Source organism: Castor canadensis, chromosome 15 (genome assembly GCF_047511655.1).
Source record: "Castor canadensis chromosome 15, mCasCan1.hap1v2, whole genome shotgun sequence".
NCBI lineage: Eukaryota > Metazoa > Chordata > Mammalia > Rodentia > Castoridae > Castor > Castor canadensis.
In genome coordinates, this window is record NC_133400.1 from 100,608,568 (window position 1) to 100,621,759 (window position 13,192).

At 48.6% G+C, this 13,192-nt stretch overlaps 1 protein-coding gene across 12 annotated transcripts in view; it reads left to right on the plus strand.

Annotated features, from left to right (window-relative positions):
- Sipa1l2 (signal induced proliferation associated 1 like 2) overlaps positions 1-12,156 on the plus strand; it is a 166,793-nt gene extending 154,637 nt beyond the window's left edge. For 10 of the 12 annotated variants that reach the window (XM_020176659.2, XM_074056867.1, XM_020176655.2 and 7 more), the window contains 4 exons: positions 7,270-7,323; positions 7,844-7,964; positions 8,737-8,818; positions 10,964-12,156. In XM_020176659.2, the coding sequence (XP_020032248.1) occupies positions 7,270-7,323; positions 7,844-7,964; positions 8,737-8,818; positions 10,964-11,110 (404 nt within the window). In that variant the 3' untranslated portion in view covers positions 11,111-12,156. The other 2 variants (XM_020176661.2, XM_020176660.2) reach the window with 2 other exon arrangements.
- The last annotated feature ends 1,036 nt before the right edge of the window (positions 12,157-13,192 follow it).

A 13,192-nucleotide genomic window follows, 5' to 3' on the forward strand; every position in this document is an offset into this window, starting at 1 on the left:
ACATGTTCTGCTCTGGGGCTTCTGGTAGTTGAACTGACAGGGGAGGCAGGGCCTTTTGAGGAATTGCCTTGGCCTCTGCCCACTGCAACTCTCCCAGTGCCCCCTGGCATGCAGTCCCCTAGGCTCAGAGCCTCCCAGCTCTAGGCACTGACAGCTCAGCCCCACCACCTGTGGCGTCAGCCTCAGGAAGTAAGTTTGGGACTTTTCCCAGAAGTCTGAGGCTGCTGAATCCTCCCGAGCTTGTGGCAGCTTGGCCTGCTGGAGCCCCCTGTCAGCCTCCCGGCTGCACACCTGGGGACTGAAGCGAGTTAGGGCCCCTGGGAGTTGGGTGGTAGGACACTGGAAGTGGGAAGACTCGTGTGGCATGGCACTGCTCCCTCCTCCTCTCATAGGGCAGAGGCAGACTCAGGGGTTCCCTCTCCTCCATAGCTCCCTGTGGGAATGCCTGCACACTTCCTAATCACTTGCTCACTTCCTTGTTACAAACCGTTACAGGCAGTGCAAAGTGCCTTGCTGAGCTCAGACCCATCTGTCCAGACTTTGACATAAGTAGTAGTCAATGTAGCTGAAAACCGACTCTAAAAATTAAATTTATCTGGCCACTGGAGTGAGACACTGTGACCTCCATTTGTGAAATCCAAAGCGTAATCCTTCCTCAGCAGACTTGCCTCCCCCAGGGCTCCGCCTGAGTCAGCTTCCATGCTTTGGCATGACGTGATATGTCACCTTTGTTGGAGAGCTAAAGTCCAGTTGGACACATGAGTTTAAGGATTTAGGTTTCATTATACCATTCAAGAACGGGGCAAAGACACCAAATCCATCTTAATTCATGGGTGCTTAAATACACTTAAACTGTTAGCACACAGAACGCGTGCATGACGTGGGTGAGAGTAGCCATGTGTCCTGCCCAGCAGTCCATAGCTTCCTCCAAAGAGGCACAGCCTTTCCTGACCACAGCTGACCATAAGACAGTGAAACAGCATTCAATAAGAAAAACAGAAGTGAGACGCAAGCAAGGCACACCAAACTTGAGGAAATACTAAATGTCACTCTAGTGATTGTGCTAGGCAGATTTAAGAATATAAGGTGCCTTGCTTTTGTTTTAATGTTTACAAAAAAAGACATTATATATTAAACTTTGCACTATTGGCAGAGTAGTTCTTAAAAGAAAAAAATTTGTTTCAGAAACTGTTAGGTGAACTAAATGTTAATTATGAAAATTAACTAACTTTGCTGGACTTCAAACACATTCCACAAAAGCTAAAAGAAAAATGGTGGGAGGAAAAGAGATGAAGTGAATTCTAAAACACAACTGGCAAATGAAAGGGCATTGTATTTTGTAAGATCAGTCATCAGTTTTTCTTTGAATATTTGTAAACCATCAGCAAATGTGATTTGGAAAATGAGAGTGCAAATGAGCAAAGTCAGAAAAGGAGAGGAAACTGGGCTTGGTGGCGACACCTGTGACCCCAGCCTTTGGGAGGCAGAGGCTGGAGGATCATGAGTTTGAAGCCAAAATGGGCTACACAGCAAGATTCTGTCTGGAAAAAAAAAAAAAGAATAAATAAATAAAAATAAATACATACTAAAAGAAAAGAAGGTGAAATTAATGTAGAGTGAGGCCAGTGGGCTACAGCAAGCTGTGTGGTCTCCCTGCAGAGTCCGTGGCTCTGCCTTCCTCTCACCTAGACCAGCTGTGTGTGTGTGACCAGTCTTACCTTTACAGTGGGCCTCTCAAGGCCTGCATTGTAGAGGCCTTACAGACCTTGGGGTCGTTCCCTCTAGAATGCAGACTTGACCAGCCTCAGACATCAATCCTAGCCAAACCAGAGCCTACCTTTACTCAAAACTTGGTTTCCTGTGGAGCTCAGCGCGTTAGTGTCTCACTGAACCCAGTGTCTTTATCCTAACAATGTGAGACTGTGCACTTGACTACTTTGTGTTCTCCAGCTCTTGTGGGGCCACTTGGCTGGTTCCCTCTAAGCTAATTTAAGTACCATTGGGCTACCTCATCCCACCCCGAGCACACACAGATCCCAGTCCGCTGTGTCTTCTCATTACATGTTCTCTGGGAGACACTAACAAGAGAGAGGCATCTAGAGAACGACCGAGTAATGTCAAGCAGCTGGATAGGAATAAATTTTGTGGCTAAAGGAATTGGACATTTCTTACAAGGAAAGGGGGTGGAGCACAAAGAAACATGAAGGCCAAAGTGTGGGGTCCCTTGAAAAGGTCATCTGACATAGCCCTAAACCCCAAATACCACTTGTCTGTAGTTAGTTGTTTTCACAGTTTCAAAGAACAATGGTGCCTTTGTGTACGTTTTTCTGGAAACTTAGAAGCAGCTTTCTTGCATAATAGGATTCTTTCCTGATTAACTACACAGAAAAGAACACGACAAGACAATTTCAGTCTTTAATATTGATGTGAGAGAGTGTAAATGAAATTCACGGAAGATTGACAAGATTACTCGTTGTTACCAGCAAGAGCTTAACTGGCTTAATAAAAGGAAAACTTTAATTATAATAAGTTATAGTAGGTGAAGTAATTAAAAGTGATCATATCAATTTCCAAAAGTATGTGTGATAGAATTAGGACCTATTTCTAATAAAAAGATATGAGAGATACTTACAAAGCCTAACAAAGAATATCCACGTGCTTCCAAGTAATTACATAGTAAGATGTGGGGAGTGTGTAGAATGCCCAGAAATTAAACACGGGCATCCTGTGAGTCCAGGTGCTTTAACTGTGTACTGGAACGCTTGACCTGTAAACAAGCAATGCAAAGAAAAAAGGGGTTAATATTGGAGGTAAAACAAAACACAGATACGTAGCTGTATCTAGAAAATATAAGAAATCACTAAAGTACATACGCATCATTTCAAAGTGTTGATGATTGTTTTTCAGTTACTTCAAAATCTATGGCTACAAACTACAGTGGTTTTATTTCATAGGATGCTGTGGGTGGGCGAAGGCTCAGCTGGGTGACTCTTCTGCCAGAGGCAGGGACTCCCTGCCTGCCCTTGTCTGTCTGAAAACACTGGTAGCTGGACCCTGGGCCCCGTGGGGGGTGATTCATGTTTTCACACATGTGTAGGGAACCATAGGCACAAAAGCAGAGGCCCTGACTGCTTAGGGTCTGGTCTTGCGATGTGGCGGGACGTTACATCGGCCACATTCAGTGACCAGGCCTCAGGCCAGCCACATCCTGGGGTTGAGAGATGGGCTTGGCCTGCCCACAGGCGGGGTGACACATTCGCACAGAGAGCGAGGACATGCTGGCAGCAACTTTGCAGACAGTCTTCCATTGTGACCACTCTAAAGGACACCTTAAATAAATCAGCAGGATGAGCTATATGTTCTTTGGAATTAAGTCGTCATTAGAATTATAGTGAAAGAAACCCAAGAAACACTTCCCTAACAGGAAAATCTTGATATAAGCAAGGACAGGAATGGATAAAACACTTTATAGTAAAAGCAGTCCTTTTTAATTAATTTGTAGATTAGTGCGGTTTCAATTCAGCTAGCTAAAGATATGTTAAAGAACTTAATTGCAGTCATTTAGGAACTAGATGAACAGTGTTCATAAAACCTATCATAAATCGGTAATAATTAACAGCATAGTAAAATGACTCAAATAGAGTAAGTCCTTTCAAAGAAAAATAACATCCACAGAAATCTGAATAAATTTAAGAATGAAGTGAGAAAAGGATTCATGTATGCCATTTAAGTTTAGAAAATTAACTTAGAAAAAGAAAAAAATGAAAAATTGCCATTTTGAAGCAAGGTGTTTATTACATGAACAGGCTTAAGATGTAAATGACAGGCTAGTCTTCAGAGAAGGCCTGTCCTCCTCCAGGTCTCCAGGCTCTCCCTTGGGTGGTGACCAGGGCTGTTTGGGAGAGGATTGTGTATGTGCTCACGTGTAGATATCTGTAGTAAGACACATGCAGTTAACTCCTGCGCCAGGCTCCGCTAGGGAATCAGACAGCCACGGGAATATATTTCCCAAAAAGCTGACACCTGTCCTTTGTTTCTTAAACGGCGTATCATAAGCTTTGTGATGAGAACTTTTTCATTTTTTCAAATCAAAGTTGATGAAGCTTGGTTGTGTGTGCAGGCACAAACAAGACCTGACATTCTGGGTACCTCCCAATGGTAACATAATTAGTGGGAAAAGTAGGAACATGAAAGTGCAATGTCAAATATGATATCGTAAGTCAACTTAAAGGATCTCAAAAATTATTAAATGTGTTTCAGGCTGACACAGCTGTGTCTTGAGTAAAGAATAATTTCAAAGCTCCTCCTTAGAGGTAGATTCCACACCATTATCTTTTCAAGATTTGTCAATGGGCTGCAAAGACCTAAACCAGGGTATTTTATGGTGAAGGCACAGTGTGGCCTCTTTCTCCTTCCCTGGCAGTCAGTTAAGTCAGATTCCTCCAGCCAAGTGAGCCCAGGTGTCAGACCAGAGCCTCTCATTTCTTACATGGAGCTGCAAAGCTCAGCTTATAGTTTTGACAGAGACGAATCAGTAGAGGTTTGGCTGGGTAGACCACCTGCCTTGCAAGTATAAAACCCTGAGATCAAACCCCAGTGCCACCAAAAAAAAAAAGAAGAAGAGCTTTGGTTGTGGATTCAAGTGTCTTTTAACCTAGTCTCCCACTGCTCATCCCACTCAGCGGGGTCTGCTGCAGTCAGCATCCTCCTGCCCCTCACCTGGGCAGCCATGACTCACCTGGATGTGGCTGGACATTCTTAGCACCGTAGGCAGCCCTGGGAGCTCGCACAGTGACTTAGGTCCCTATCTGGCCATCTCAGCCTTGAGTTGGTGAACAGTAGCCTGTTGACTGCCTGTCTTCTTTTTTAGTGTTGCATACATTAAAAATTTTTTAAATGCCATTAACATAAGTTTTAGACTGTTTGAAGGGTGGACTGTTTCTCATGTAAGCCATGCCTGATGTTCCCTTTAGCCAGATCTGCTCAGACCAGAAGGAGCAGGAGGGGCAAGAGCACACAGGCTGCACCTACAGAGCACAGGTACCGGCTCTGTGCTACACATGTGTACAAAGTCCACACTCGAGCCCAACATCTCCTATCTCTGGTTTTGTTTGTGCCGTGTGGTTCCAGGTCAGTAGTCACTTGATTAGTGAACATTTGTCATCACAGAAATAAGCTGTCGAGGCAGTCTTTCAGTGGAAACTGTCATGAAGATTAGCGTCTGTGCTCATTCGAGCAACATCTGTGCTTCGGGCCTCCCAAGGCCACAGCTCCCTCCTGCATCTTCTGTGTGGCAAAAGCCTGCTCTGGTTTCTTGCTTCCGTAGGACTCTGTTTCTCCCTGAGCAAGTAGCAAGTCCCATCATTTTTATCAGTTGAAGTAGAAACAGAGGAAGCAAACTATGATGATTTCATCCATAAATGTAGACTTGGCCATCAGAGTCAATGGATAGTAAGCAAGATGGAAATGTTACTGGGTTACATATCATGAGGGTGAGTCAGTGCATCTCTTAAAACTAAGAAAAATAAATTCTTTATCCATTTTTTGACGTTCTTTTTTTGCAGTAGTTTACTGTAGAAGAAAAATGCACCTGTTGTTTTTTGTTTTGTTTTGGGGTTTGGGTTTTTTAAGCATGGTGTGATCTCTTGAGTCCTCACAGAACAGGGCCACATGAGATTTCACAGCCACTCAGACCTCCTCCCCCATCCCCTAGCCAGGTCCCCTCACCTCTGCCTCACCTCTGCATGCAATCAGATTGTGTAGACGTGGGCAATGTCCACTTCATGCTGTTCAGCCTCAGTTGCAGAGGGCCTAATTCATGGTACCAAGTGTGTGACGTGGTTGTCTCTTGGGATTGCAGAGTTACAGTGTTTGTGTGTGTGTGTGTATGTGTGTGTGTGTGTGCACGCGCGCGCACGCACATGGGTATTAAGTGGAAAATAATTTCAAAGCTCCTCCTACTTATCACTCAGAGGTAGAGACTACACCATTCTTTCAGGATCCGTCAATGGGCTGCAAAGACCTAAACCTGAAGAACCTACATCTTCAGAAAGGGTTCTTCAGAAAGGTCAGCTGAAGGGCATCCACATGCCTGTGACAGGTGTTAGGAAGGGGATCACATGGCTGGAGAACTCCCCTGTGATGGGTCTGTGGGTAGGCCCAGGCCTCTGTGGGCCAGTGGTGCCCTCAGCACAGACTGGTAGCCGGAAGCCAGCCCTGCTTCATGTGCTGCTGGCAGCTTCAGCACAGCCATCCTTTTTAATTAACCAGCGGTGCATAACCCTCCATAAACCAAACAAGCAGGTAGCCTCGTTAGGAGGCCGGCGCAGCAGCCGAGGGAGACAGCGGGATAAATTAAGAACAGGGCGCCCAGCACATCGAAGTGCAGTTTGACCGCGCCATTAATCACTGTGTGAAAGGGGCCAGGGCAGCACCAGCGCGCTGGCTGCCTCCCCGGACTGCAGCTGCGATGTGCACTCAGTGCGGGGTGCTGGGCCTGAACGCCCGTGGATCCCAGAGCAGGGGCCACAGGCAGGACTTCTGCCTGCCTTTGAGTGTTTCTATCCCGGGTTCTTGATCAGAGTTCAGCCCTGAGACAAGCCGGTCTGGCACCCACACGGAACACAGAGAAGACCGTTCGTTGTCTTCCTGTTCCTGCCTGGTTCTGGCAACACTGAATGCCAAGTTCCTGGTGCCAGGATGGAAATGGCCATGAACTGAGGGAAGGCTTTGTGCTCAGCTGGCCGTGGGTCTTCTGCTGGGAATGCAGGGCTTTCAGGCCTGCAGGGTGTCCGGGAAGGCTCTCACCACCCTCACCCTTTTTTAATTTGTGAAGAGAGCCGTTTTAAGTCAACCCACAATCATGGTGTGTACCTGTGGTTGGATCCGTGTGTGTGGCAGAGCACACATCTTAATTGTGCAGTGCTGCCCTGCTCCCAACCAGGATGGTCAAACATGAAATGTGTGATCTCACTGTTGTTTGGCCTTTCAAGGCCCCTCCCTCTGCCCCTTCCCCCTCTCCCCCTCTCCTTCTCTCCCTCCCCCTCTTTCTTTTCCCCTTCCCTTCCTCTCTCCTCCCTCTCTCTGTTTGACTCTCTCTCTCTCTCTCTCTCTCTCTCTCTCTCTCACACACACACACACACATACACACACACACACACACACACAGTCTCAATACTTCACCTAACTTCATTACTTGAGCCTATGAGGCCCAAGATTCTCAGGTACAGAGAGATTCCTGTTCACAGAAGACTCTGAATCTTATTTCAGGTCTTGACTCAGATGAAGAACTTGGGCTGCCCTGTCACCACACGTCCTATCTAGGTGATTGTCCCAGCTCTCGATACTCCAGAGCCTGTTCTGTATCTCTCATGTGTCTGCACGTCTGCATGGTGTTGGACGCTCTGCGGGAGGGGCATCCAGGGGATGTGGCCTGGCAGTCCTATCTCGGGATTGTCTTGTATTGGGGGAGCTTGCGGTCAGAGCCATCTTCCTGGTTCTGTTACTCAGCTGAGTCATCATCCAGCTTGTGTCATACACAACTGGTAGCTTTGGTGTTTCTTGGGGTGTGGAAAGAAGAAAGCAAATTGGCCCTAGCAAATCCAGGATCTGCTAGTTGTCCCTGTGGCTGTGATGTGTGTCCCACACAGCCACAGGACAGCCAATCTGTATGCTTTCTTGCCAGTGGCTTGCCTGAGTTTTATTTCTTTGTCTTGTTTCAGAACGTGGTGATAACTGATTTGCAGGGGTGACAGATTTCGTGTAGCTACTAAATTCATCTCTAAGAAGACAGTGCCTTGCAGCTGTCACTAACATTGCTTTCTGTGTGTTTCCCCATCCCTAGACCAGAGAGTGGCCTCTTTCTGCACCCTAACAGACCTGCAGCATGGGCAGGACTTGGAAGGAGCCCCAGACCTGCCCCTGTGTGTGGATCCTGGTAGCAAGGAGTTCATGGATGCAGCTGGGTATGTGGACCTCTCCCTCCTGCTGTCTCAGGCCAGTGGGACCAAGTCAACTTCCTGCCCCTCTGGGAAGGATGGCACTGGGCTGCATGACACTCTGGTACATGGGAAGGTCCTGCCTGCCAAGTCGAGTGACCCTGTGCCCATGGTGGCTAGCCTCACTGGCAGAGGACAGTTGGGGTCCCAGGGTCAGTATCTGCTGCCTCATTACCGTGATAGCACCTGTGATCACTGTTGACAGTGATCGGCCACCTGTGCTGTATGGACCAACCACGGCACAGTTCCTTCCAGAATCTAGGCCTTGACTTGGCCTCATGCCTATGTTGGGAGCCCACACTGTATTCGTGATGTGTACTCATGGAATGGAAGCCCTCTTGTACCATTGTTCTCACCCTACTTCCACATGACCTGAGTTACAGCCCACCTGCCTGTTCTTGCCGTTGAGTGCCCTGGTATTTTTATGACAAAGAAGACCAACTGGGGAAGTCAGATCCATGTTTCACCCCCAGAACTTTGTTCTAGTCCACCTCATCTCCACTTAAATACTCTGTCTTCTGTTTTCTTTCCAACCTCCATGTTCTATAGACTCTGAGCCCCTTTTGAAACCACAGCGCAATAGAACACTTGCCCAGGCTGATAGAAGGCCCCTGTCCCCTTTCTGTGCCCTAAGCACACAAAATAACTGAGTGAAAACTTTACCACAAAACCTCCCAGTGCTGCATCCTGACTTTACCTCCCTTACGTTCTCCTAATGCCGCTGTGTTTGCCCTGCCAGGGAGCGCTCCCCGTCCACACTGACTGGGAAAGTAAACCAGCTGGAGCTGATTCTCCGACAGCTGCAGACTGACCTCCGCAAGGTACAGTGACCCATGGAACCGCATGGTCAGAGCTCTCTCTTGCCCTGTTAACCCCTTCTAACGTGACAAATAGATTGAGGAGGCCCAGACAAGAGAACTGCCCTAAACAAAAGCCAGCAAGCAGAAAGGGGAGTCCTGTAGTCTACTCTTGTCTCCTAGCCAGCAACTGATGTATTTCTTCTTGAGGTCACAGGGATCCCAATAGATATGACTAAGGGGGGACAAGCCCTCCAGAGGGCCAGGCCTCAGGGTGAGGTGGGGTGTAGGAGGCCAGTAATTTTGGGTTCTATGAGATGTCACTTAACACTAAGCCATGTGTGTCTGAGAGCTCTGTCTGCTCGCTGGATCAGCTTCCTAGCCGTCGAAGCTGCTGCCCTGTATGTGCACCTTGCCAGTCAGTCCTCTGGGGAGTGAGGTCCTTCTTTCCACAAGCTCCTGCCAAACTGCATAACCACTGTCTGCGCTCCTCTAAATGCCCTTTATCCCCCAAGGAAGGAGAGGATGACCCAGGAAGCTTCCGTCCTGGCAGCATGGTTGGTTTTGGAAAGAGGAAAGAGGCTCTAGTGTGAATAGTGATGGGACTGATCGACCTGGGAAGGAAACGGTAACAAGGGTAAAGAGTGAACGGGTTGAGTTCTGATCCAGTGCAGAGAAGGAGCTGGTCTTGGAGCATGTCCATTGAGGCATGCATGCATGTCCATGTGTCTGTGAACTCATGTCCGTGTGTGTGTGTGCACACTCACAGTCCAGACAATTGGCAAGCTGTCGTCTGATGGTCTCTGAGCACAGGTGCTGGGAAGGCGTCGAGGCGGGTACAGGCCTGTGCTTGGTAGGGTTGCCATGAAGGCTGCCAGTGCATTCACATTGCAGCATGAGCTGATGTGTTACCTGTCACCAGACCTGCATGTTTTTCTCCAGCTCAGGTGCCCACCTGTCCACAGCAGAGATGGTGGGAGTGGTGGAAGGAAGGAGAGGGACCCAGGCTCCGGAGTCATCCACCAACATTGTGGGGGACCTGGGGACTGAGGACTCATGGGCAAAAAGAGTCTGGGGTCTCATCATCTGAGAGCAGGCTGCTCAGAGGAGCTGGGTGGGATTTCAGGGAGGAGCAGTGACCTGCACTGAGTGCCAGCCTAGCTGTTCACTGCTCAGACCCCCCATGAGATGCCAGGGACCAAGCTGTCAGACACTGAACTGCAGAGGCTGGCACCAGGGTTCAGCCTGGAGTGAGTCGTGAGGAGGAGGACAGTGTCAGAGCAGAGGTAGAGGGCACACTGACCAAAGCGAGTCCCTTGGGTCCCAAGGCCAGGTGTATAGGGTCATGGGCAGGTGGCACTGTGGCCGGGGGAGTGACTGAGGAGAGCAGGGTCTCAGGACTACAGCTGGCCTCACTTGAGGCCAGTCCTGAGTTCCCACTCCAGCTTCCTTTTAGGCCTGGGGACTTTCAGGGGGTGGAGGTAAGGCAGGTGGGACTGGGGAGAACATGAGAATGGATGGGGAACCAGGAGGTCACTTAAGCAGGGTGAGGCGTGGCAAGGTGGAAACAGCTCCTGAGCGGCTACAGCAAGTTGATGGTCAGTTAGGTCCCCCAGAATCACCAGCTGCTGCCATCTGACCTTGACCCTGCACTTGGGCAAGCATCCCTTTCAGCAGTGGGGAACCAAATCTTGTGTTGAAACTCCAGGTGTAACTGTCTTAAACACCTCGATTATTTGTAAGTGGCTTTGAGTGGGAGACTATAAAAGTTACCGTGGAAGTGCGTGCGTGTCCCTGTCACTGGTTGGCCTAAATGCAGTGAGAAGTGGAACGCTCACTTTGATACAAACGTCCCCAGCAGCCAGCTGATACCAGGTTTCCACAGTGAGCAGTGCTTGGGCAGCCTGCAAGGGATTTGCCTCAGCCTCTGACTGTGACATCCCCGTTCTGGACAGGAGTCACTTGAGCTCCGGTTAATGATGTGTAGCAGCCATCCAGTGCCCCAGAAGGTACAGTGGAGGGCACAGAAAGGCTGTGGGATTTCTCACCACCGCCATCTGTGGTTGGCAGAACCCAAGCAGGCAAGTCCCCAGGAAGTCAGCTAGTGCAGCGAGGATGAGGGAGCACATGGCCAGGCAGCCCCGTGACTGCTGTTTCTGCTCGCGCCAGGAGAAGCAAGACAAGGCAGTCCTGCAAGCAGAGGTGCAGCACCTGCGTCAGGACAACATGCGGCTGCAGGAGGAATCCCAGACCGCCACAGCCCAGCTGCGCAAGTTCACGGAATGGTTCTTCAGCACCATCGACAAGAAGGCCTGACCGCCTGGCCGCGCCTGGCCGCGGGCTGCACAACCCGCCTGCGTGGTTTTCCCATGTGCTTGCCGCCACCCGTAGACATTTGGCTGTCCCTCCTGTAGCGCCACTCACCCCAGCAGGACAGGGAGCCTGGACTCCTTCCAGGTACCACAGTGGGAGCAGCACCCGTGGGAAGATGAATGTAAGTCCTGGTGGAGGCGAATGGAGCTGGTGCCAGCTGAGAAGCCCCTGGCTGGGCTCCCCGGAGGAGGTGTGCCAGGCATCACCTCCTACCCCAGGTGACCTTCAGAGGTGGGAAAGCAGTGTACCATAGTGGGGCTTCAGCACTGTAAAATAAACACGGGCAGATACTGAGGCATATACTTAAATGTTAAAGGTGCTCTATTTTTTTGGATGTACAGCAGTTTTATTTCCACATTACCATAGCAATAAGAAGGGAGGCGTAGTACAGAGGGAGAAGCTTTGTCCTTCCAGAAAGCACTGGCGTGATTACCACTAGTTCGAATGCTATTACTGTAGAGACTTATTTATTTTGCAGGAACAAATGGTGCCTGAATATTAACAGTGTTCTGATTTTTTTTTTAAAAAGATACATATGCTTTGTAAATGGGTCTACTTGTCAGTAGTCACTGCAGCTCGTAGTTCGCTTTTGTATAGTTGCTCTGCTGGAAGAAAAAAACCCTCCATCTGCTTTACTCACTAGAGCTCTGTGTGCTGAGAGCTGGCGGAATCCCGTGTACAGTGCCAGAATTGTCTGTCTTTGTACAGAAGCGCTGATGAAGTGTCTTGTATTTAACACCCCTATTTAAGCTTATTTAACCTTAAATTGTTAATTTTATAAGATGTGGTTTTATCTGCACTACGATAAGGGAGGCAGGCAGGGCCCGCTCAGCCACCCGAGCTCACCTGGGACAGACAGAGCAGGGGAGAAGTGAGAGACTGCTGCTGGTTACATGCTGTTTGTGTTGCTTTTCCATTTTTAACTGTTATATTTGAGATGAACATACATTTTGCTTTTTTTAATAAATGTTTAAAAGAAGTCCATATCAGCCACGCTGTTGTCAGGTGTCTGCAGTCTGGATATGAATTTGTTTTGGGTTGTTTAGGGTCATGATTGTATTAAATACCATTTGGCTGCCTTCTTAGAGAATCCCAAACTGATTTAACACTAAGTTAAGTGTATTTATTAGCAGGTGCTGCCGGCCAGACGCCCCTCTCTGGGCTGCTCCCCAACTCATGTAATCCTAATGGTGTCTGTGGTTGCTAGGTGCAGGGTCCCCATTTCACAGCCAGGTAAACTACGGCTCGTGTTAAGTAATTGACCTTCTGGGAGTTTTTGTTTTATATTTGTTGTTTTTTGTTTTATATTTGTTATTTGAGACAAAGTCCCACTGTGCAGGCCAAGCTGCCCTTGAACTCACTACACAGCCCAGGCTGGCCTCAAATGTGATCCTCCTGGCTTGGCCTCCCGAGGGCTGGGATGACAGACATGCACCATCATGCCTTACTCCTTTTGTTTTTTTAATTAGTGTCTTACTCAAAGAATTTGGTGTTGCTTACAAGAAAAATACATACAAAATAGTAGGAATTTGAAAAATAATCAGGAAGTGGTAAACCATAAGTTGGGATCAAGCATAGGACAGAAGACACGACACGGGTCCAGGTAGGACAGGTAAGATGGGAAGGAGGAACAGGCAGGTGCTTAGCTCCAATGGAAACCATGTCAAGAATTCCATGGAAGCAGAGCGATTCCTGAAATTTACTCAGAGAAGAATTTCTCACAGGGCTTCGTGGGAGCAGTGCGTCCAGCAGTGTGCTATGGACTGCTCCTCATAGCCTCCCTCCATGAAAGACACTGGACCTCCAAAATGTGCCCAGAGAGACATTGCGGATCAGGTAGTTCCTAGAGTAGATCCCATCTCCTCCCTCTCTTCCTTTTCTGTCATCGTGTGCCAGGAGCTGGAGATCCAACAGGGGTTAGGATCCCTGTGTTCAGGGCATGCAGTGTGACGTGGAGAGATGGAAATAAAGAGGGTGGTATGGGGTAGGGTGGGCCACTCTAGGTAAAGTGCTGGCACAGTTGGA